At 37.0% G+C, this 25,722-nt stretch overlaps 1 protein-coding gene across 7 annotated transcripts in view; it reads left to right on the top strand.

Moving 5' to 3' along the window:
* Nucleotides 1-25,722, top strand: part of PCDH17 (protocadherin 17) — a 111,164-nt gene that overhangs the window by 16,637 nt on the left and 68,805 nt on the right. For 5 of the 7 annotated variants that reach the window (XM_050947336.1, XM_050947326.1, XM_050947316.1 and 2 more), the window contains exons 2-3: nucleotides 15,507-15,565; nucleotides 15,698-15,870. In XM_050947336.1, coding sequence (XP_050803293.1) covers nucleotides 15,507-15,565; nucleotides 15,698-15,870 — 232 coding nt within the window. Of the gene's footprint in view, nucleotides 1-15,506; nucleotides 15,566-15,697; nucleotides 15,871-20,922; nucleotides 21,078-25,722 lie in introns of all 7 variants that reach the window. The other 2 variants (XM_050947347.1, XM_050947306.1) reach the window with 2 other exon arrangements.

The raw sequence follows: 25,722 nt of genomic DNA, 5'->3' as shown, positions 1-25,722 counted from the left end.
TGAAGTTAAAACAAGATAAAACTGCTACGGTTAAACAAATGCAAGCTGCAGGAATTTTGGCTGGTATTGCAAAGATCTATTATGGATTCCTTGCAGTTGTGTTAGTCTTGCTGATACCAATAAATGAAGAAATGGGTATCCACGCTGAGTAGCAAGAGGAGGGGAGAATACATTTTAAGGAGACTTTTTGTTTTGATTTAAATTTTGAGCAATAGGTTTTCTACAGTATTTTATAATCAAGACAATTACATAGTAATTTGGGTTAGAATACATGCCCAGTTCCCTATCTCAAAACCCAATTTGTTACCACCTGTGGCTATTTCTATTAAAAAAAAGAAACATAATTACTATGAGTCTCAGCAGTCTAAGAGTAAATTTTTGCAATTACAATACCTCCCTTGGGCAGATATGTGAAAATGGCAGATTAATCCCTGCGAAGGTCTGTCTGTTCCTTGTAAATTTTTAGGGTTGCTAGTGGTTTGGTTTAGTCTACTTACACTGGTACTGTTTGTAATGTTGTGTCTAAAGTTAAGTCAGCACTTCCGTTGTAAGTCTCTAGTAATATGGCTCTATAGCACTGCCATAAAAATTCTCTCCAAATTGAAACTTGACACACAAGGTCTCAGGCAAGCAGTGAGAACTCAACTCTGCTTGAATGGGAAACTAATAGGAGTTTTGCCAGTAGAGTTTACTTCAGTAGAAAGAGGATTGGGATATATGTTATTATTTTATCCCTGACCAGATTTAAAAAAAGAAAAAAAGTTTAGTACAATAGCTGGATCGTTCTTAGGATCATATAGTGACACTGATGGAATAGTTTGTGAACTGAGGGGCCACATATTGCCTTTAGGATCTTTTGTTTTGTTCACAATGGCACGTGGACTACCATGTTTCTTTAGAGTGGAATGTCAGTGAGCCATCAGGATCAGATCCTGAAACATCCACTTGAATTACTCATGTGTGGTAGTCTTATTCAAGTCCTAATGAACTTTATGTACCTGAGTAAAGTTATTTGTGTGCATAGGTATTTTCAAGATTGTGTCCTTAGGCTCATAGCCTGTAAACAGCTTTGCAGAGATGAACTCCTGCCTCCAAATGGAGTCCTTGTTGAAGTCAGTGTGGCTGCACATGGGCTCATGAGTCCACCTGCAGGGAGCAGCATTAGCCTGTGTTAGGGATTAGTGCTTTATGAGTGTTCAAAGAAAGCAATTTAAGGAACCTTAATGTGTCCATTTTCTTTACATTCTCCTGTTGTGTGTGTGTGTGTGTGTGTAATTTTATTTTGTATTGCTGTTGTGATTTGGGATATTTTTTAAAGTCAGAAGAATTATTTGTTTCACTACACTCAACTGATTTTATGGCATTTTTCTGACTTGGGCATTGTCACAAACACAGCAGGTTGGAATGGCTTCCTTAGAGCCTTTACAGCCCATTAATTGAAAATCCATGGGAAAAATAGGTTTATACATCACACCACAATATCAATTGATTTATTTATTCTTAATTAAAGCATCCTTTTGTGGCTCTGAGTGCCTTGTCATTTAAATAAGATTATAAAATCAAAGTACCAATTCAGTCAACTCACCCTCCTACCAAGCAGCTGCTTATAATCAAATATTAACAATCACGTATATTGGCCTATACATCAGTCTCCCATCCCCAGGTGAAACAAATGGGCCCAGCAGCTCTTCCCTGAAAGTTGACAAAAATCCATGCTATTTTGGAATGGGGCAGGAGGGAATTCCAGAATCCCAGGCTCTTTACAGAGAATACCTTTCTAGCTGTCTTCTCTCTACTTTACCAAGCAACTCTAGCTTCAAAGCCTCCACAACTATGGCAATCTATCACAAGAGAGAGGCAGTCTGAGGTGGGCTGATCCCAAACTGTTTAGGGTTTTACAGGTCCAATCCATCACCTTAAAATCTATGGAAGCTCACAGAAAACCAGTGCAGGTTCCAGAACATAGGTGTCATAAGATGTCTTGTGTATAAATACACCACTTATCAAGCTATTTGCTGCCTTTGGTGCTAGTTCCAGTCTCATGCACAGCTCCTCTCGGCCTTCTGGCTAAGAGAGGTGAAAACATTATCTACTATCTGTTCTTATCAGTGTACTGCAATAGGTTAACCTCGAAGTCATAAAGGCATTTATCATGGAGGAAAGAAATGCATCCAGCAATTAAGGCCATACTTTTCTGGGCAGGCATAGATGGTGAAATGCCTTCCTTACCACCACTACTATATTAATGGTGCATTGGATCCAAACCTTATATTTTACAAAATGCTTATGTGAAGATACATAACTGTTATGGTTCTAACATTTATTTAAGGAAATAACCTCTTGTTAAGTTTTTGCAGGCCTAAATTATTTATCTTATGTCATAGATGATAAAGCAACATCACAAAATTTTACAACTGCAGATGTACATCACACAGGCATGTGATGCCATCAGATTCGATAATCTGGTGTTCCTTCATTGTGGGTTCAATTTTCAGTTCTGCAGGTGTTTCCATATACAGAGGATGTGACTCTAACTAGTGCTAGTTCATAGTTATTATATCTACATGAGAATAGACCATCATATCCATGAACCAAAGTACATGAATAACAACTTTAAAATGTTGAAATAAATAGTTACATGAACCTAAATAAAGAAGTAAATAATGTAGATGTAAATAATGTAGATAGCCTTCAGTGAGGAATTAAATAAAATTAAAGGCTTAATTTCTGACTGGCTCTGAGAAAATCTTCAAGGGAGGAAAATATTCTGAATGCTCCTTTACAATTCCTAAAGTGCCAGAAGCAGGTGAAGGGCACCAATTTAAAGGAAAAAGTAACTGAAAAAACAGTGGGAAAATGCAGATCTGCCTCTGTATGTTTCATAAGTATTGCACTGACAGGCAGGTCCAATGCCCTGCTCATTTGTGTCCTCTGCCTCTAGCAGGATAGCTCTAAAAGGGGTCGGCAACCACTGGCACGCAACTCGCCAGGGTAAGCACCCTGGCGGGCCAAGCCAGTTTGTTTATCTGCCACGTCTGCAGGTTCGGCCGATTGCAGCTCCCAATGGCCAAAGTTCGCCACTCCAGGCCAATGGGGGCGGTAGGAAGCCGCGGCCAGCAAATCCCTCAGCCAGTGCTGCTTCCCACAGCCCTCATTGGCCTGGAACGCAAACCGCGGCCAGTGGGAGCTGCAATTGGCCGAACCTGCGGACGCAGCAGGTAAACAAACTGGCCTGGTCTGCCAGGGTGCTTATCCTGGCGAGCCGCATGCCAGAGGTTGCCAACCCCTGCTCCAAAACTGTACTATATCTTAGATTTTCCGTGGAGACAAGAGCATGGAGTCAGAGTACTAACACCTGTGCAGATTTACATTTGTAAATATGCTGGGTTTGGAGTAGAACATGTCACATACAGGATCTGCTCTCTTGGTCATTCACCATTCACTATCATCACCCTCAAAAACCTACTGAACCCCAACCATGTGTCTGTGTGGAAGGGCATCTGCAAGTGTGTATGGGGGGGGGGGTGGAACATACTGTACATGAATTCCTTCACCCATCATTTCACTTGTAAAGAGCCCATTGTAATCTTTTTTCTGCACCTTTGCAGCTTTCTGCAGCATTCAGTGTATATGTATGTGGGAATATAAACCCCTATGTAAGTACTCAGTTCTGCTCCAGCTGAAGTAAAGGGCTGATCCAAAGCATATTGAAGACAGTGGGAAAAAAACATCAGTTTATTTCACTGGGCTTTGGATAAGGCTTGGTGTGAGTTTCGCCATTTTCTTTAGAGGGAGAGGGAGCAGCCCCAGACTATATAAACAGTATATTAAGGTGTTAATACAAACTAAATAAAGCTAAGACATTCAAAACAGAATGTCTCTCATCAGTATACTGTGAGTTCAGGATAGTATACCAATAAAAGGACACATTTTGATCTACCTCCCTACCATATACTGTTACTTTTATATTTTTCCCCTAGAAAACATGTTTCAGTGCTCTTAGAAAAAGGAAAACAATAGTAGTAAGAATAGGACAAATCCTGAAGTATTTACTTGCTTGAATGGAAGTTTGAGTAAGAACTTTTGGATTTCATTCAAAATTAAAAATAAAATGCCCCCAGATCAGCATTCATGAGCATTGTAAAACGAGTGTGCATGATAGAAAGAAAAATGTAAGAAGATAAAGAGATTGTTTTCATACTTCCAAGGGAGAGTTGCAAACAGAGGGAGAGGAAGGAGAATATTTTTTTAAATTATGCAAAAATACTTGGACTGTCTCCTTAACTTTTAATATCCTTGCTTTTGTCAGCTTGTGTGTAATTTTTAATTGGTTTAACTTTCAATGTTAACATTTAATAAGTAAATCAGGATGACATTGGTATCAAAGTTGATATCAAAGATGTATTATCTCTTTTTGCTTGTGATTCACAAGTCCTAGAGCAAGCTGATACAGTGATAAGATGGTGGAGATATCATCTAGTCATTTAATTGTAGTTGAGTCAGTTAATTGTAGTAAACATAACATCTTATTTGGAATGCTAAGGTAGATTCAACACGGTGAGAACCATAGATAAAAGATGCATTAAAGCATTTCAGATTCAATCATTAAGTTTCATTGCACCCATCTGCTGCCAGAAAATATAATTGGAAACTTGATTCATTGACCTTTAACTGTCATTTTGGACTATGTTTTTTAAATCTATATTTTCAAGTCAGAGTTAATTTGATAAGAGCAATGCCCACTACATTTTAATGCGATTATTTTTTGCGCAATTTTAACAAAAAATATAATCAGGTTTTAATGGTCTGTTGTATATTCTGCTAATCCAGTCAAAGTAGTTATTTAATACTTTATGTGCTTAAAAGCAACTAATGTTCAACGTTATTAAGGCTTCTGGTAAATAGGAGGCTTGCTGAACTTTTTACTGTTATTTTATGCACGAACTACTACCTCTTATTAATTATTTCCAAGGGTCCATGTTACACTAAAGTTATACTTACAAGCTCCAATCACACCAAGATTATACAGCATGACACAGAGGCTAAATAAGAACTGAAATTACATAGCACTTCAGGTATTCATTCCGAAAGCATGCGTAGTTTCATAGCCTTCCTTGTATTTTTCCTGGCACAGATGCTGTCTCATACAGGGGGATAGTACACACAATCCCCTAGAACTTCTCCTACATGTGTGGCACACAGGTAGAGTTTCTTGTAAAATTACAGGGTTACTTAGAACAAGCAGGAAACATGTTGTGATAAGTGAGTGTGATTTAATGTCCTCTCAGTGATGGTATGCTATTCTGTTGTCTGAAGTTCATGTGATGGAAAAAAATGATTAGACAGGTGTTTCTTCAGCTGGTGGGATCAAATTCCTGAAATATTTTATATAATGTAGAGACAGATGTACACAACATAACCTTGTAATCCCATTTCACAGCTTTTCCAAATACTGGGGAGCTTGATAAATACAAAGCCGATTATATTGGTAGCATAACTCCGTTAATAGGATTCAGATCTACATTATTGACAAGTCAGTGCTGTTAATATGATCCAGTATATTAAATTGTCAGGAAAACTAGAACGATAGGATGCATCTGCAGCCTAATTGACAGGGAAGCTCTTTCAAAAGGTTCTTAATGTGGTTTTTATTGACAATGTGGCTCTAGTAAGTACATATCGTTGGTCAACAGTGAAAATATATTAGATAGAACTATACTAGTAGGCTAGAGTGAAGTAGTTATTGTTCTGGTTTCCCATACTGCCATCTTAACTTTGATATAAGTCATATCAAGTCCCCTCATAAGAACTTCACAAATACCTCTTAATGCATCAGTCTCAGCTGCAATGCTCACAGGCATTTGACATATTGTGAATTATTTTAAATGTGCTCATCTTTTTTTTTAAATGAATAGAGGCAATACAGAGTAATGTAATAATGTGTCATGAATTTCATTATGTTTATTTATTGATTCTGCTCTGCGATAGCAGAGGCAGAGCTATTGTATTTTCAGCCAGAGCTCTTTATACAGTGTGGTATTTGGCACATCTTTCTATATGAATTTCTTGTGCCTTCTCCAAAAAATAGTTTATTTTAAAAAGTCATATTACCATTAAAAATATTTTCTTACTACTTTTCCTTCACCTTGTTTATGTTCTCATCAGATGTTTACATCTCATATGAATGAGGCTCAAAGACCTCCTAGTGAAAAAAAAAAATCCAGCAAGGGAAGTAAGAGTTGGGCCTTCAAAGCCTTCTCTCTGATTCCCATTTTAGTAGGAGAGGAGTCATGGACTGAATGAGGATGTCACCCTTTCCCTAGTTCTCCTCATTTTCACAGAGATATTTGGCTGCTAGGTGTCTCTTGCATCTCCTCTTGAAGTGATGGGAAGAAAAAAGGATGTGTTAGTCTGAAAGAGTTTTCCCTCTGAGGAGGGGAAGAATTGATCATGAAGAGATTGCATTCTCTCTTACGTCTTTTATTTCAGATGCAAATTTGGCCAGGATCTGTCCATCCCCTTTCCCATCTATCTTTCACTTTTCGTTTTTACAAGGGCTGGGGGAAAATTTGGCAAGTATTCTTGCGTCATTTGTGTCTGGTGAATTGCCAAGTACACCATTGGCAGAACTTGGCAAATAAATAATAATACATAGATTGAGGACTGATTTGGCCAGGATAATCTGAGATGCTCCAGTTTATTATATCAGATGGAGAGAGTGGTGAATATCGCTCATTCTTTTGTTCTCTGCTTTCCAGGGGAGGTGTGTATATGGGTTTGAATGTGCAATCCATGGCCTTTCCACAAGAATCCTACTTCCTTTGGGCAAAATAAATGCATGCTACCAGCAGCCTGCGGTCAGTATCCCTACAGCAGAGGCCAATGGTACACATTTTCACACGTGCCCTTGTTTATTTTTGGTTTCATGTGTTTTCTTAATGAACATGTATCAGAGGGGTAGCCATGTTAGTCTGGATCTGTAAAAGCAGCAAAGAATCCTGTGACACCTTATAGACTAACAGATGTTTTGGAGCATGAGCTTTCATGGGTGAATACCCACTTCGTCGGATGCATGTAGTGGAAATTTCCAGGGGCAGGTGTATATATGCAAGCAAGAAGCAAGCTAGAGATAACGAGGTTAGTTCAATCAGGGAGGATGAGGCCCTGTTCTAGCAGTTGAGATGTGAAAACCAAGGGAGGAGAAACTGGTTTTGTTGTTGGCAAGCCATTCACAGTCTTTGTTTAATCCTGAGCTGATGGTGTCAAATTTGCAGATGAACATGTGTTTTTGCACAATATCATATATTATCATATTGGAAAAATCATATAAGTACACTATACATTTTCTAATATGGAAACCCACAGTTTACTAGTGTGAAGCTTCCCAGCCATGTATATATGTAATATAAAGTATGCCTCAGTGGTGCAATTCCAGAAGAAAATGAGAGCACAGCACCTGAGGACAGTTGTTCCTAGATTTCTCTAGAATGGTTTCACTTTTTAATTCTATCCTCCAAATAGCTAAAATTCTTCATTGCTGATTTATGTACTCCTTGTTCGCCATTGGGCCAATAACTTTTGTTAACGGTAAAGGTCTGAGGTTTAAGGTTTTTATACTGAAATAAAAAACTAAGTCTTCTGGCCAAGTAAACACACTCAGCAGCAGATTTACCAAGAAATCTTTTGTTTCTCTTTGTGGAAAGTTGTACCAGGTAGAACATACACCGTTTCTAACAAAATCAAGACAATTGTCTGTTCTCTCAAAACTAGATTTGGCAGAAAACAGTTCTTTTGTCTTGCGAAGTGATTGCCAGTATGTAAGAGCTCTGTTTCACTAGGAGGAAAATACTTGGAATTAAGGTTTTCAAGAAAAGAAATGGAAGATGCTTGAATTAGATATTAAGTGGCAGACTGATAAAGGGGAGCGATGTTCCATTTCATTTTCTGCTAATGTTTAATTAAAAAGATGTTAGAGTCAGCAAAGATATTTTGCTTTATTGTAGTTTCAGGTATGAACATCTACATAAAATAGACTTGCATTGAATCACATATTTTGCAGATGTCATGCTTGTTCTTGTAATTCTGAGGAAGATTATGAATATTCTAGTTGCCTAATATTCATAAATCTGATTAATGTTTGTCTTCTTTTTTAGATATTAGAATAAATCTTCTTCTAATATGACAGTTATTTCTGGGCACATTTTGTCAAGAATACTTGAATACCATGTTTCTCTAAAATTTTCTGGAATTGTGTTGTTTTTAGACATTTATTTTTACAAGGGAGGGATCTGTTAAGTTGCAATCTTGAATTTTCTGTCTTATTTTCTAATAATTTTATACAAGCTAATTAGAAATGTACCAATAGTGGATTTCAGTCTGGAAAATTACAGTGTAATAGTGGCCTAATTTTGTAAAACAGCTTTTAAATTTGCACCTATGATTTTGGAAGCTCTACACATGCACAAACACCCAAATTTGTGCCAGTAAAAACCTTTGCATGCACCATTGTGGGATTTTGCATACACAAATATTAAGAGGCAAGGTTCAGGTCCCTTTGGAAATTAAATACTCATGTAAGGGATATACTGATGTTTCCAATATGGATCCAGATCATATTCTTCTGTCATAATACCCAAGGGAAATGACTCTGGAGGAGAAAATCTCCAAAGGTATCATGAAGTTGCCCTATGTTGTTCCACTGGGAAATAGTGGGATGTGTGCAAACCTGGTGGATCCCAGAGGGTGTTCCTTTCTCCTGCGAATCTTCCCAAAAGAACAAAACCTCTAGAGCCATTGTAGATATAATCTTAATTTACAAAACATCAAAAACATTTCATTTCAACTAATATAGATGTCAGTGCCCACATTACTCCCTTGCATGGATTCACAGAAATTAGAAATAGGAGAGACCTGTTAGCCTTGCCAGGCTATCCTCCCCTGCCACTAGAGGAATATTCACTGTAATACAACAGCATCTAGTGCTGTGTCCAGTCTTGTTTAAAATGTTTCAAATGGTGGCGCTTTCATATCTTTCTATAGGAGACTATCCTGCTCTAGTGGATCTCATTAGGAAGCTGTTCCTAATATTCAGCCTATTTTTATCTCAATTTCCTCCATTCCTTTCTCTTAAATTAATCTTTTTGCAAGTAGTAACTATTGTAAAATTAAATAGTAGAGCCTAACCAGTGGACATGCAAATTTCTGGGTCACATGGCTGTGAATTTGGAAATTGAGAATTCTAAGTTCCCCATATGTAAGGAATAAGCAACTACAGTGTTGGTGTACTGAAATGTATTTCTTCTGAGTTCACAGATCCCAGCTGATATCACAGAATGTGGATAGGTAGGTGTGTACCACAGCATGCAATTTCAAATTCCATCCAGCCAGCATTTCTTCTGACTAATAGCAGAATTTGTATGTGTGTTCTTCATAAGTACTTTATTATCACCATGCTTGATCCCTGTCTAATGCACTGTTAGTTAATTTTACTCAGTGAACATCTTGAATTCCAAATAAGATATCCAAAATCTGATGCTATAAAAGCTGTCCTCTCTGAGGTTTTGGTGGGAAGGTGGGTAATGCTATCTGCCTGTTCAACTGGAGACCAGACCAGGGTGCATTAGTGTAGCCCCTTGGATGGGCGACTCCAGGCTTCAGATTATTAGCTGTTGCCCTGCACCCCTTATATGGGGATTCCTAATCACTGAATATATGTAAAGTGATGTCACCTCTCTGCCCAAATATATTTGAATCTGGTGTCGAAAACACTGCCTAGCAGCCAGCGTGGCTGCCCCAACTAGGCCCTACTATGCAACGATTCTGTGGACAGTTCTAATAATTATAAATGGCAGTTCAGCTCTGATTCTTGAATACCCATTCAACATCTAGTTCAGACAAAAGCTGACCAATTATTTCCTAAAAATAAAAATTATTAAGAGAACTGCTTAGATTGCAACATTTACAATAATAAATAGTGTTTAATAGAGGTGTAATTTGCCTGCCCTTTTATCTTCCTTCTCCTCCAAACACAAAAGACTGAATTATCTGCTGTTGTAATGCCACTAAGTCTTAAAGTTTAACTCTGTTACTCTGGTTGTGTGATATCAGTGGCACTTGAGGTCTTATCCTATAGTTCTTACTTAAGTAATTAAAATCCCATTACAATCAATAAAACTCCTATAAATGATTGTGTTACATGTAAATGAGTTCAAAAGTTAGCAGGGAATATGGGCATACAGTGTACCACTAACAATATCTGCAGCTAATAACATGGAAAGGTTTTTGATAGTCAGAGTGCAACAAAATGCTTTTTGCTGGTGCTAGGTTTTTCAAAAGCCATACATTGCTTAGAACTGCAGCTGTGTGGTATAAAGCGGCAAGACTAATACGTCTGCCGAAAATATTTAAGATGAAGTTTGGTAAAAATGTTTTGTATCAACTTTTCATCAGTATTACATTTAAAATTTTTTTTTAGGTTGGGATTGTCAATACAACCTATGTGAGTTAGGCACCCAGATAATTTAAATCAGTGTGAGCTGTGAACCTGACTTCCTTAAGCGCATTTGAAAATGTCCGCCTCAAAGCTTAATGTTTAGTATTTATTATCAATGGCTACAGTGTATGTAAGGATAGTGTATGTAAGGATTTTGTCCTCTAGCTTAGAGTGCCCTGCTGTAGCTCATCATTGGTAGGGAGTTTCCAAGCTTAAGTGGTAAAAAGTCTGTTTCTGGAGTTGAAGGAGTAGGATTTTATACTTAGTTCTGCAACGATACATAGATTATCTAGTAATTGTATATGTTCTTTTATAACAATGAACTTATTGTAGGATGGCACCCAACTGTTTGTTTTTCTGCTAAGCATAATATGAAGAAAATCAGTCCAATTATTATTGAGTTACAGGTCATTAACGTTTACTTTGAATATGGAGCTTTATGGTAGCAGCTCTATAGTTAAGATTGCAATTAGAGTTCCATTATGAACCCTGTTTTTCTTATCCCTTGTAACTTGGCATAGAAAAAGTATTTTCAGCTAAAATTCACTTTAACATTTAAATTCAAATGTATATATGCCAAAGAATGTTAGTTTATACAAAAAAAATTAAAATTATGGAAATGGGAAGTAAATAATCAAATACTCACTCCATACAACCTCTTGAATAAATGTTTGTTCATAAAATGTCACATCTAATATTCAAAAAACAACTTTAACTCTGTTGCCGTATACCGAACTGTCATCCATCTAGCAGGGTTATGCTTTACACCATAACACCTACATCATTAGACATTTTATAACTCTTAGTTCTAAATCTTTTTGCCACCCCTCCCCCCAGCTCCTCTGTGCTTCTCTGGCAGTGGAAAGCAAACAGCTTGCTCACTCAGTCAACTGGGTTTCCCCTTAAGTAGGCAAATCCCCAGGTGATACAAATCTGGTATAGCCTACTGTATGCACCTTGTTCCTATCCTCCTTGGTACTAGAGACTGAAGGGGGTGTGGCCACAACACACATTGCTCCGAGAATACTGGCAATACAGTACTGATATGGGGCAAGTACAAAACAGTGTAACATGGCTTGCTCTGTCTTGCACCAGTGATCAAATACATTCAGATGATCCCAGGATTGGAAGGGAAAGATGGAAAAAAGCCATCTACACTCTTTCCCCAGGTATACCATTGGCACTGGCCCATAGATTACAAATGAAAGTGTAATAATATATTCTAGACCTACTCTATCTCTCTTCCTTTATATAAGTAAGTAATGTGCAAGTCTTGGTGAAGGAAAGGAAATAATAATAATTATTTATTTATAATTTAATATTTTTTAAACATCATAACCCTGAGTGCCTCGGAGGAAAGAGAGTGAGAAGTTTGCAGAAATGGCCTGTTGTGATTTGGTTATTTTTCCTTGGGAGGATAGGTATAATGTATGATACAGATGGTATGATGATTGGTGCAGTTCCAAGAATCTAGATAGAAAGTTTGAACAGAGTATTAGAAGGCATGCGCATAGATGTAAGGTGGATTGAGCTAAATTTAATATCTGGCCTGTATCTGTAAGATAGAATCTTTGATTTTAGGAAGATAAAAAAGGAAATTATATTGCGCTATCCAGTCTATATAAGTATACTAGATGAGGTAATTTTGGCTTTTTGCCTCATAGTGGAATGATAGATGGGAACAGTGTTGATTCTGGGTGGTCTCTTGAACATAGCACATCATTGGGATTAGGAAGAGGCAAATGTCTGATTAGTGAAGATAAGAGCAAGAGGTTGGTATCTCTGGCCAATAATAGTTAAGATGAATGGAATCTGGAAAATGGTCTGTGGTTGGTTCTATTGGGATGATCTGTGATTTGTGAGCAGTGGTAGACTGTTTTCAGAATATATATAGTGTAGGTTGGGTGAGTATAAGAGCATTTCTAGTCTATAGGCTGAGACTGAACAGGATACGGGGACAGAGTTAAGGTTGTTTTGGGGATATGTTATGTGATATTTAACGTGAACATTTAAGAGAGAACATAGCCTAACCAAAAGAAGGCTGAGGGGAGATATGATTCCTCTTTATAAATATATCAGAGGGATAAATATCGGGGAGAGAGAGGAATTATTTAAGCTTAGTACCAATGTGGACACAAGAACAAATTGATATAAACTGGAAACTAGGAAGTTTAGACTTGAAATTAAACGAAAGTTTCTAACCATTAGAGGAGTGAAGTTCTGGAACAGCCTTCCAAGGGGAGTAGTGGGGGCAAAAGACATATCTGGCTTCAAGACTAAGCTTAATACGTTTATGGTGAGGCTGGTATGATGGGATAGCCTAATTTTGGCAATTAATTGATCTTTGATTATTAGCAGGTAAATACGCCCAGTGATCTGTGATGGGATGTTAGATGGGGTGGGATCTGAGTTACTACAGAGAATTTTTTCCTGATTGCTGGCTGGTGAGTCTTGCCCACATGCTCAGGGTTTAACTGATCACCGTATTTGAGATCAAGAAGGAATTTTCCTCCAGGGCAGATTGGCAGAGGCCCTGGAGGTTTTTCGCCTTCCTCTGCAGTGTGGGGCACGGGTCATTTGCTGGAGGATTCTCTGCACCTTGAAGTCTTTAAACCATGGTTTGAGGACTTCAATAACTCGGACATAGGTTAGGGGTTTGTTACAGGAGTGGGTGGGTGAGATTCTGTGGCCTGCGTTGTGCAGGACGTCAGACTAGATGATCATAATGGTCCCTTCTGACCTTAAAGTCTATGAGTCTATTCTTACAGTTTATCTTCCTTTCCCCATTCCATTATTGTTATTTTAATTACTTTAAATAATTAACTTTTAAAACTGTAATATTCATTGATATATTACAGCCTACATGTTAAGTAGCAAGCTTAATATAAATAAAAAGCTAATAGAAGCTTTTTTTTTAATAGTAGATATTAAGGATCAAGTTTCAAAAGGGCCAAGCACCAAACTGCTTCTGTTTAGGCATCTAAATGAAGTGCCTGGATTTTCAAAAGTGCTCAGCTCCCTACAGCTCCTACTGTGAGCATTTTTCAAAATCTAGCCTCAATAGTGAGAACTGAGCACTTCTGAAAATCTGATCCTAAGAGACTTGCCTAAGTTCACACACACAGCCAATGGAAGAGCTGGGATTAGAACCCATAACTCCAAAATTCCATTTCACTAGACTATGTTTTCTTAGGTTATACCTAAGAATATGATGTTTCCCACAACAGAATTCCCTTTTACCTTCTAACATCTGAATAAAATCAGTTGCTATATGCATATATAAACCCCTATATTTGACAAGCACTGTGAAGATTTGAGGCTACAACAATGAATTGGAGCCATAAATCTAAAACATTTTGTTTTGAAAAAAGAGGAGTAAAAGTCTTATTCTGTTGTCAGACATATGATTTGCATTGCTACACCTCTTAAAAGAAAACTCTCACATGTGCAAAATCAGATTATTTTTAAATCAACATACACAGTGTGGTGCATTTCAAATCTGAAATTTGAAACTGCTTCAAATAATACAAAATGCCTGGTAATACTGTACCAGCTATCTGTGCCAAAAAGTTAATAAGCAGTAAAGGGGGAAAAAAACCACAGAATAAATACTCTTCTTTAGCTAGTGGGTGAGAGAATGTAGTTTTCCCCCCAAATAATCTGTAATTTAAAAAAACCTCACCACAAGTTATATAGCTACGTTTATTTTGCATATACTGGGAGACTGATGGATGTTTGATAGTTGGTTGCAGCAAGCAACTTAGAAGAGTAGATTTCAGACGTAGGGTCACATTCTCCCAAACTTCCCATGCAACCTAAAAACGGCAGCAAATCATTCTTATTACAGTGGATCTTCATCAGTTGCACATAACAATAAACAAACCTAAGAAATTAAGTTGGGAGTGAATAGGGAAAACAAATATTTAAGAGACTAGTCATTTATGTAAACGCTTGTCCTGCAACATTAAACCTTACCTTGGGCCTTCTGCTTCGTTAATTGAGTGCTCCCTGTGTTACTGATATTTATGCGCTAGATGCTGTTCCAGAACTCATTGCTGCGGAGCATAATGGCGTGATATGAAGTGTTTCAGAAAACAGTAGAAGCTTTGTCACTAAGTCAGCTGCAAGAAGAAGTGACGTGTATGAATGTATAGTATATGGTGTTTTATGAAAGATACAGTCTCTTTCTCTCTCTTCTCCCAAAGAACTCTAGTTGATGATACAAGGGGAATTCAGTTCCCTTTGGCAGAACTCCATGTCAGTCTGGATGCTGTAAATACTCCTGTTCTACAGTTACTTAGCTCATACTTCTAAAAATACACTAGTCACCAACTTTATAAAATATCTTCTTTTTAAAAAATGTTTGGCAACAACAATCATTTAATGTTATTGTGTGCATGCATTCCTGAATGTTCAGAAACAGTTATTAATGCTGATGAGAATTAATTAGAGAGAGAAAATCAAATATATGCATAATGCTTGCATTTGTTTCTAGTAATATTTAAAAGAAAAAACCCATAAGCCACAAACACAAAGCTTCTTAAACTATTTTTTTTGCAATTCAAAAGCAATGTACTCCTTTAAATGAAATTGTATTCGCAATAAAGCCATCAGAATGATGTAACTATGTTAAAAATGAATATTATTGAATAATTCACTTTTGTAATATGCAAAAATTGGGTAATTTTTTCTTTCCTCTCTAATAAACATCAGTCTTAATATCTAACTAATGAAAAACACATAAACAGTGTCATCTGTCAGGTTACTGACAGAGAATACCACTTATTGGAGCCTCATTGTTTACTTTAGCAGGTAATTTGTGGACCGGAATCATTTAATTGTTCTGAGTACATAATTACATGCCAGCATTTTCCAATTTAATTAAAATGTACAAATCTGAAGATTAAGGGATTTTTTTGAATTATTAATCATTTCTCCTCTAGGAAATCTTGTTGCTCTGCAGGAGATTTGTCCAGTGTACAACTATACGTATTTTTTTCCTTCTCTTTCACAGACAGACAATTTTCCCGCAGAGCCCAATTACATGGGCAGCAGGCAGCAGTTTGTTCAAAGGTAAGGCCTATTAAATAACTTTCTCGGCTTCCCTATTTGCATTCTTGTCAAAATTGCTTTGCCAGAGAGTACAATTCAAATTGGAACAAGTAAATACAACTCTCTCTCCTTTTTTTTAAATATATATTTCAGTAGCTCCACGTTCAAGGACCCAGAAAGAGCCAGCTTGAGGGACAGCGGGCATGGGGACAGTGATCAGGCTGACAGTGACCAAGATACTAACAAAGGCTCCTGCTGTGACATGTCTGTTAGGGAGGCACTCAAGATGAAAACTACTTCAACTAAAAGCCAGCCACTTGAGCAAGGTGAGTGAATCTTCCAATGGCTTCAGAGTGTAAGCTTAAGCAATCATTATAAACCTATTAGTGCTGTAGTTGGAGTTCATCATGGTGGAATAGCCCATTGATAATACTATCAGCTGAAACAGTAAATCTTGGCCCAGAGCAAAGAAGGTTCAATATCTTTCAGTATAAACATGAAACTGCAATGGCCTTTTTTTTTATTCCAAAGAAGATTTAAAAAAATAATTAAAAAATAATGTTTTTCCAAAACTATTAGAGTATACTTTGTTTGCATGGACATTTCCATAAATGTATAGTGTACAGTCTTTCTGCCTAGGCATGCCTTGAAAATTGAAATTAGATATGATTACAACAACAGACAAAATAACATCGAGTTATTTCCATTCTTTACATAGTTTGGAGTGAGGTTTAAGAAAAGACCTGGGATATCAGGGGAAAAAAAAAACTGGATCAGAAGAAATTTTCAGGTCATGGCTATATTTTCCTATTTGTAACGTTGACTTCACTGTTCATTTCAATATAAGAAGTGAAGTGTCAAATAATGGCATCATATGATTTTCAGTATAATCATTTCTTTCACACCCTAAGAAAGATGCAGATAAGTGTCTGTGAAGCTGCTACAATGATTTATACTAGGACAGCGGCAATGCTCTTTAAGCATACATTCTGATAAATAAGCATGTTTATTGCCTAAAAGTCTGTGTCCATTTCATTTTTTTATGCCTTTTCACTAATTATATCTTCTATTTCAAAAGAAATATGACATTTCCTAACAATGTCAGCCAAACTGAATGCTCCAGCATCATGTGTGTTTGTGTGTTTTGTTTGTAGTCTCAAAAAGTAATGAGGAAATGAACAAATGAATTCTTTTGAATTTACTGTCACATATCTGTTAGTGATTTTAGTCTGTTGTGTGGAAAGTGATTCATAGTGTTAAGGATATTTAAAAATTGATTAATTAAGTCATTCTTAATGAGAAGCTGTATTTATAATTAAGCAGAAATACATTATAAGCTTTTTATTAATTGGAATTAGATTTTTGCCTCTAGCATCCTCTGATCTGTAGCACATTCATCAGCAAATACATGCTCTACTTCATTTTTCTGGTCATGTTGAGATTGCAATATAATTTTTGTTGTGTACAATATTTATAATGCTGCAGTATAATTTATTCTGTGTGTATTGGAGGGTTGACCTCATACAAGGCCTTGTTTTCCAAGTAATAAATGCCAGAAAGATTATTTTTTTCCTGACCTTTTACCACAGTGACTCTACTTATAATTGGACATTGATCTGTATAAAGATGCAGTGCTGGACTTTTTAAAAAAAAAAAAAAGAAACTGTTTGAACACGGATCTAAGTTTCTCAGTTTTTGTATAGAAAACAGAGGACAGGGTCTCCAGGCTTCAACATAACAGGTAACCTGAAAGTACAATGGAATTCCAAAAGACTGAAAAAAAGTGGAATTAGGAAAGTTATGTTTTAATAATCTAAACAAAACAGGTGCATTTTTAGAAAAGAGTTAAAAGACAGAGTTTGTATTATTGCATTTTGTGCAGCAACATGTTATACACATCAACCCAGGTACAGGTCAGATTACAAAAAGACTAGTAAGCAAATTTATTCAGCCATTCATATTGCTTATTTTTGTAATCATGCAAAGAGCTATTCAGAAGTTTGCATTTGTCATCATATCTAGATGAGGGGTCCTATTAATCAAAAAACTACTCATGCAATTGGCTCATATTACTTCCTCAGTTTCTTTTTATCCAGAAATTGAACTCTGAATGTTAAGTGCAATCTGTTGCTGAATATCATCAGGAAACATTTAGATAAATCTGGTTTTTTTGGAGGCGGGGGGAGTTGCACAACAAATTAAATGTAAACAGAGAGATGTCAAAGGGAGCTATTTTTCAAATGTAATTTAAAAGGGTGATGCTATTCATTTGTTGTTTCCTGTGAGTTCTTCAGTAACAAAATGGATGGTAGAGTTATGTAGACTAAGGTTCCAAACCTTCATTGAACTTCATATGGACACAGAGGTTCATCCATGGAGAGATCGTTGCAGGAATGAAGCCCAAAAGCCCAATTCTGTTCCTACCGAGTCAGTGATTGTTTTACTGTTGATTTTAATGCAAGCAGTATTGGGCTCAGTAATTGTACCTGCATCAGTGTATTCTTTCTCTTCAGAAAACAGATTTTGTTTTTTGAACGAAAAGGCTAGTTTGTGGGAGGAGACGTATGACAAGTAAGATAGTGAAAGAAAATGGTCTTGTTTTCCATAAAGAAAAATTGACTTCCAGGGTAAAGGAAATGGAAGAGTGACCAAAAACCAGCTGTATAGACCAGAACTCAAAGTGGTAGCGAAATTACTGGCTCTGTCATCGTTCTAGTTTGCATTCAAGGATGGAAAACCATCAATTTGTAACAAAAATTTTAGCCAGGTGGTGTTTGTTTAAATAGATTTAAAATGCTGTTGCTTTTGTTGATCTGAGGTCAATTATAATTTTTAGGTGTTCAGCACTTTTTAATATCAGATAGTGCTTATATGGATTCAGGAACCTAATGTTAGGGTTTTGAAACTCTTGGCCTGAGTTTGTGTCTGCAAACTTTTGTATAGAATTTCCAAGCATTCCTATCTGAAGTGTAGCTCCAGGCCCAGCCATGGTAACAGCAGCGGGAACACTAGTGTGAACTGAGTATCAGAGGGGTGGCCGTGTTAGTCTGGATCTGTAAAAAGCAACAGAGTGTCCTGTGGCACCTTTAAGACTAACAGATGTATTGAAGCATAAGCTATTCACCCAGGAAAGTTTATTCTCCAATATATCTGTTAGTCTTAAAGGTGCCACAGGACTCTCTGTTCTTAGTGTGAACTGGTTACTGATATGTTAACAACTGTGTCATCTAACCTGGCACAGAGCAGGTCTAAATGACACTTAAATGTCACTGGTTGATCTACACTTATGCTACCACTTGTACAGCCACACAGTGGTAGCAAAATGGGAAATTTTATGAGAAAAATGTCTAGAGTAGAAATAGCTTCTGGCTGGATATGAGGATCTGTGCAACCCGGCTCACTTTTCAGCTTCCACCAAAGGAAAGAAACAGTGGCAAGCAAAGCCCCAATACATCTGCTGTTGAGAAAGTTTGATTTTGAAGGGAAAGTCTACAGATGGCACTTTTTGTTTTGCGCTGGCCTGAATACTATTAAATATGAGAGAAACTGCAAATGAGGGCATTTTTATCAAAACTAGACATTTAGCCTCAATGGAAAAAAAATCCCACACACTTTTAAAAAAGTCACTGGAACAATAAGTCTTGTGTACCAAACAAGCATGTCTCCATTCACTTATTCCAGTGAAACCATCCTGCTGTATACTTCAGTCCTCTCTTTCTATAAAAATGTCTAGCTGTCTTTTAAACTTATTTACACTATCTGATTCACTATTCTTACTAAGCAACTTATTTAATATGCTTATGGTTTTGCCAGAATTTTTTGTTTATGCCTCATTTTTAGGTTGTATCCCTGAGTTATTTTAACCCTTTCACCAGACAGGACAGTTTGAACTGTTAAACACTTTTAACAGTTTTGAACAGTTCCTGTTAAGTTACTTTGAAAGTCTTTACTGCTCCAACTGAAATAGCTCATAGTACTTTTGTTTTCAATAGTATTTTTTAAATACTGGAATCATCCTTTTGGATGCCTATGATTTAAACATAAGGGCAATAATATATTTTCCTGGAAAAGGTGACCAGAACTGAAAATCATATTCTAAATGATATCTAGAAAATGGCTAGTACAATAGCGAAATAATTTGTATTCCATCCTTCTGTTAGTGCATCCTAGAAATCTATTTTCCATTTCTTTCAGCTATCCACAAAGCTGGATTTTTTTCTAATAACCCCTAAATCCTTTTCCTGGTTAGAATGCTGCAGGATTTCTATTTCATTTCTGTTTTGGTTTACATCCCTACTTTTTCCTACATAAAACTATTTTTTTATGGTATTGTCAAAATTACTTTTGAGATCAAGTCTCTCTGAATCTGATAGTCTTGTTCAATATTTGCTGTGACACAAAGTGTGGTATCAGAATTTCAAATATATGGTATCAAAGTTTGCTTTTCATCCACACCTCATAGGAGGAGTTTGCATAAATGCTATTGCCTACTTAACAATAACATTATTCTTGAGAGAAAAGAAAGGACAGAGGAGCCTCCTGAGAGGAAAATTAGAAGGAAATTCTTCAAGATTCATGTCAGAGACTCCTTTAAACCCAATAATCTACTTACCAGGTTTCTCTGCAAGAGGGTACAGTTTTCCCTAATTTACACATTACAGCTAACCAGTATAAAAAGAGAAAAATGAACACCCAAGAAAAATAAGAGATACTAAAGCATCAACTGCAAAATATAATACTTCTTTCTTCTTACAACAAAAATACATATGCATCTTAACTGAAGTAGGCCTACCTGCAACAATCTTATAACAAAAACATTATCAGTGTTTTAACATCTGAAAGAATATTCTGAACTCTTGAGTTCGTCCACAGAACAAAGTCCCTTAAAGTCTGTTGTAGCTTGTTTGTTGATTTTTTCCACTCTTTGAGCAAGAGTGTGATAATTGGTTCTTAAAATCCAGTACTCTGCATTGATTCCCCAATAGTAAGCATGAGATTATAAGAATGTTTAACCAAGAATTTTTCTGATTTCCCCCTTGATAGTCTTGTCACAATTCCTGAGATCCCCAGGATAATTAAAAGCCATTGGGATCTATTTAATTGATTGAAAATCAGCCCTTGATGGTCAGTGAGGAAAGATTAGGCACAATTCTGTTCTGCTGTCTGACACCATCACCAATGCTTTTTGTGCCATTTGGAATGATGGGTTGTTATTCAAGTGCATTAATTTAATGAGATATCCAAACAAGAAGATTGTGGAGAAATTCCTTTTCACAGTTTGGTGATTGCCTCTGCTGAGAAACTAATTCAGGTTGGGAGTCCCCCAAAAACTGACACAACCTGTGAAATATTTTGTTCAACATTGCTTCCTCCCATAGGTTTTCCCCCCCGGACAGAACATCTTCTATCACATTCTCTCTGTGCCCAGAATGTGAATAGCTGTCAGACTGCACTACTTGTTCTGACGCCACCTAAGAATCTTTATGTCCAAGAGTATCATCCACTCCAACTTGGTTACCCCTAACATGGTCAGGTAAGAGACTACCTTGCTGTTGTATGTCAGGACTTGCACGCAATACCCATTCTTCACTTTCATCTGATTCAGTGTTATCCAGACCCAGAGCAATGCCAGCTTGTTTATACATAGAGTCTCTTACCTTTTGATGTTCCAGAGCCTTTTCTCATTCTGATTTAGAAATATCAGTTTTTAGAACTATAGAGTATAGAAACTATTTGATAGTGCCCAAAAGAAATGGGGTTTTATCCCTATCAGATTTGTTCCTTACCATACATTCCCTGGTATTCCCACTCCTTTTCTGACTTCTGTGTTTTAAGCAAGCACATCAGTAGTTTTATGTAAGCAGTTGCTATGGGAAATGCTAGCAACAAAGCTGCTGTATCAATGAAACGACCTATCTAGCCAGCTGTCTCTGACCAAATCAGTTACCAACACCACATGACATATTTGGGTAATGCGGTATCATTTGAACGATGGGGATTTTAGTTTCAGACTTAGAACCCACTGTGACTTTTATTATTTATTTATGGCTTTTATGATCAGCTCCAAAGGTTTCTTAATTTTCTGCAGTGAGTAGGATCTGATGAGAAACAGTCAAATGAAAGAGTCCCATTCAATTACGTTACATAATGGCACACAGCTAAAAAGTGAATTTTTTTTAAAGCACTTATGTACAAACGCTAGAAGTCTAAGGTGGGTGAACTTGAGGGCTCATACTAAATGAGGGTATTGACATAATAGGCATCAGAGAAACTTAATGGAATGAGCATAACTAATGTAACACAGTAATACCAAGGTGCAAAATATATCAGAAGGACAGAATAGGTCGTACTGGTGGGGGAATGGTGCTATATATGAAAGAAAGCATAGAGTCAAATGAAGTAAAAATCTTAAATGAACCAAACTGTACCATAGAATCTCTATGGATAGTAAGTCCATGCTTGAATAATAAGAATATAGCAGTAGGGATATACTACTGACCACCTGACCAGGATGGTGATAGTGACTGTGAAGTGCTCAGGGAGATTAGAAAGGTTATAAAAATTTAAAAAAAAAACTCAGTAATAATGGGAGTTTCAATTATCTGACTGGATACATGTCACATCAGGATGGGAGGCAGAGATAAAGTTTCTTGACACCTTAAATGACTGCTTCTTGGAACCCACAATAGTAGAGGATCTTGTCCAAGAGGTTAACATAGCTGAACCGCTTGGTAATAGTGACCATAGCATAATAAAATTTAACATCCCTTTGTGGGGGAGGGAGAAACACCAAAGCAGCCCACCCTGGTACCATTTAATTTCAAAAAGGGCAGCTACACAAAAATGAGGAAGTTAATTAAACAGAAATTATAAAGTACAGTGCCAAAACTGAAATCCCTGCAAACTCTATGGAAACTTTTTAAAGATACCATAATAGAGGCTCAATTTAAATGTATACCCCAAATTAAAAAAACATAGTAAGAGGACCAAATAAATGCCAACATGCCTAAACAATGAAGTAAAAGAAGCAGATAGAGACAAAAAGGAATCCTTTAAAAAGTGGAACTTAAATCCCATTGAGAAAATAGAAAGGAGCATAAACTCTGGCAAGTGAAGTATAAAAATATACCTAGGAAGGCCGAAAAAGAATTTGGAAGAAAAGCTAGACAAAGACTCAAAAAGTAACAGAAAAAAAAAGTACATCAGAAACAGGAAGCCTGCTAAACAACCAGTGTGGCTACTGGATGATCGAGATGCTAAAGGAGCACTCAAAGAAGATAAAGTCTTCACGGTTGAGGATGTGAGGGAGATTTCCAAACCTGAGCCATTCTTTTTATATGACAAATCTGACGAACTGTCCCGACTGCTTTGCCATTAGAGGAAAGTTTTGGAACAACTGATAAATTAAACAGTAATAAGTCACCAGGACAAGATGGTATTCACCCAAGAATTCTGAAGGAACTCAAATGTGAAATTTCAGCGCTACTAACTGTAGTATATAACCTATCATTTAAATCAGCTTCTGTGCAAGATGACTGGAGAGTAGCTAATGTGATACCAATTTTGCAAAAAGGCTCCAGAGGCAATTCTGACAAATACAGACTGGTAAGCCTAAATTCAGTACCAGGCAAATTGGTTGAAACTATAGTAAAGAACAGAATTGTCAGCCACATAGATTAACATGATTTATTGGGGAAGTAAACATATTTTTTGTAAAGAGAAGTCATGACTCACCAATCTACTAGAATTCTTTGAGGGGGTCAACAAGCATATGGACAAGGGTGATCCAGTGAATATAGTGTACTTAGATTTTCATAAAGCCTTTGACAAGGTCCCTCACCAAAGGCTCTTAAGCAAAGTAAGCTATCGTGGGAAGGTGCTCTCATGGATCATTAACTGGTTAAAAGATAGGAAACAAAGGATAGGAATAAATTGTCAGTTTTCAGAATGGAGAGTATCAAATAGTGATGTCCCCCAAGGGTCTGTACTGGGACCAGTACTGTCCAACATATTCATCCATGATCTGGAAAAAGGGGTAAAAAGTAAGGTGGCAAAATTTTCAGGTGATACAAAACTACTCAAGATAGCTGAGTCCAAAGCAGACTGTGAAGAGTTACAAAGGGATCTCACAAAACTAGATGACTGGGCAACAAAATGACAGATGAAATTCAGTGTTGATAAATGCAAAGTAATGCACATTGGTAAACATAATCCCAATGATCCATATAGAATGATGTCAAGTATCAGAGAGGTAGCCATGTTAGTCTGGATCTGTAAAAGCATACCCACCGATGAAGTGGGTATTCACCCACGAAAGCTCATGCTCCAATGTGTCTGTTAGTCTATAAGGTGCCACAGGACTTTTTGCTGCTTTTATAAAATGATGGGGTCTTAATTAGCTGTTACCCTCAAGAAAGAGATCTTTCAGTCATTGTGGATAGATCTCTGACAACATACACTCAGTGTGCAGCAGCAGTTAAAAAAGCTAACAAAATGTTGGAAATTATTAAGAAAGGGATAGATAATAAGACAGCATATATCATATTGCCTGTATATAAACCCATGGTATGTCCACATCTTGAATACTGTGTGCAGATGTGGTCTTCCCATCTCAAAAAAGATATATTGGAACTGGAAAAGGTACAGAAAAGGGCAACAAAAATGATTAGGGGTATGGGACAAGTTCCATACGAGAAGAGATAAGTTGACGACTTTTTAGCTTGGAAAAGAGATGACTTAGGAGGAATGTGATAGAGGTCTATAAAATCATGACTGGTGTGGAGAAAATAAATTAGAAAGTGTTATTTACTTCTCATAACACAAGAACTAGGGGTCACCAAATGAAATTAATAGGCAGCAGGTTTAAAACAAATAAAAGGAAGTATTTATTCACACAATGCACAGTCAACCTGTGGGATTCCTTTTCAGGGGATTTTGTGAAGGCCAAGACTATAACAGGGTTCAAAAGAGAACTAGATAGGTTCATGGAGGGTAGGTCCATCAATGGCCATTAGCCAGGGTGGGCACAGATGCAAAACCATGCTCTGAAGTGTCCATAGCCTCTGTTTGCAGAAGCTGGGAGTGGGAAATGGGATAGATAATTTGATGATTTCCTGTTCTGTTCATTCCCTCTGAAATGTCTGTCATTGGCCACTGTAAGAAGACAGGATACTGGGCTAGATGGACCATTGGTCTGACCCAGTATGGCCATTCTTATGTTCTTATCAGTAGATTGTTCAAGAAAACAGCACTTCTAAGCTTGCGAATCTGATCAACTGTACCACTGGCCGCGTCCTGCTCATGAAAGTCCTAGGTGCAATGAACAGACTGAACATTGTGACTTTCCATTGGTGTAATACTGCTTTTGAGACAATCATCTAGCATTTTTGGTAATAATAATACTCAAATGGCTTTGCCGAAGTCCACTTTTGCTTAAAAGGTTCTCCTGTTGAATCTTGTAAGCTGTCCATTTTGAATGCTTATAGCACTAAATATTTGTTCAAGGATTTTAAAGGTAGACTTTCTGACCAAAAGAGTTTCTGACCAAAAATATAGATCTGAACTAGTCTCTGTAAATGTACTGCCCCACTAATATTTCATAGTGGCCTCTCCTGTAAGGCCAATGAGTATAAAAAATATGCTTTAGCATAGTTCAGCTACAAGTTGTTGGGCTAGATGCAAGAATTATTGAATGAAATTATGTGGCCTTTGTTATGCAGGAGGCCAGACCAGATGATCGTAACATCTAAAATGTATGATTCTGAGAAGTATCTATTTCTGTATCTTATATGATGGGAGAACCTACCCCCAAATTATATTTTGAACAAAACTAAGCCTGAGCCTGTCTGACATCCAGCTCGTATTTACTGAACTGGAGGATGTACAGTGTGTTTATTATATTGCAAGAGGAAGGGTTTGTTTTTGTTTTTTTGTCCCATTCCTTTAAAAGTCCTTTAATAATGAATCCCCTTTTTGTTTGCATGTTTTGCTTTTAAACTCGAGTCTATCACTTAATTTTTAGATTGAAATTCTTCATTTTCAGTCTCAATTCCGTATTGAGTGTAGGTTTTCGGATGGCATTTTGTGATGTCAGGCTAGGAGACAATAACAGCTGCTGAGAAGCAGGGTCCAAGCCTCTATGCTGGGTTTCTGCCATAAAGACAAGAGAATTCCCGCAT

This window comes from Gopherus flavomarginatus, chromosome 1 (assembly GCF_025201925.1).
Source record: "Gopherus flavomarginatus isolate rGopFla2 chromosome 1, rGopFla2.mat.asm, whole genome shotgun sequence".
NCBI classification, from domain to species: domain Eukaryota; kingdom Metazoa; phylum Chordata; order Testudines; family Testudinidae; genus Gopherus; species Gopherus flavomarginatus.
Note: the sequence above shows the minus strand (reverse complement) of the source record. Positions and strands in the feature narration are given on the sequence as shown.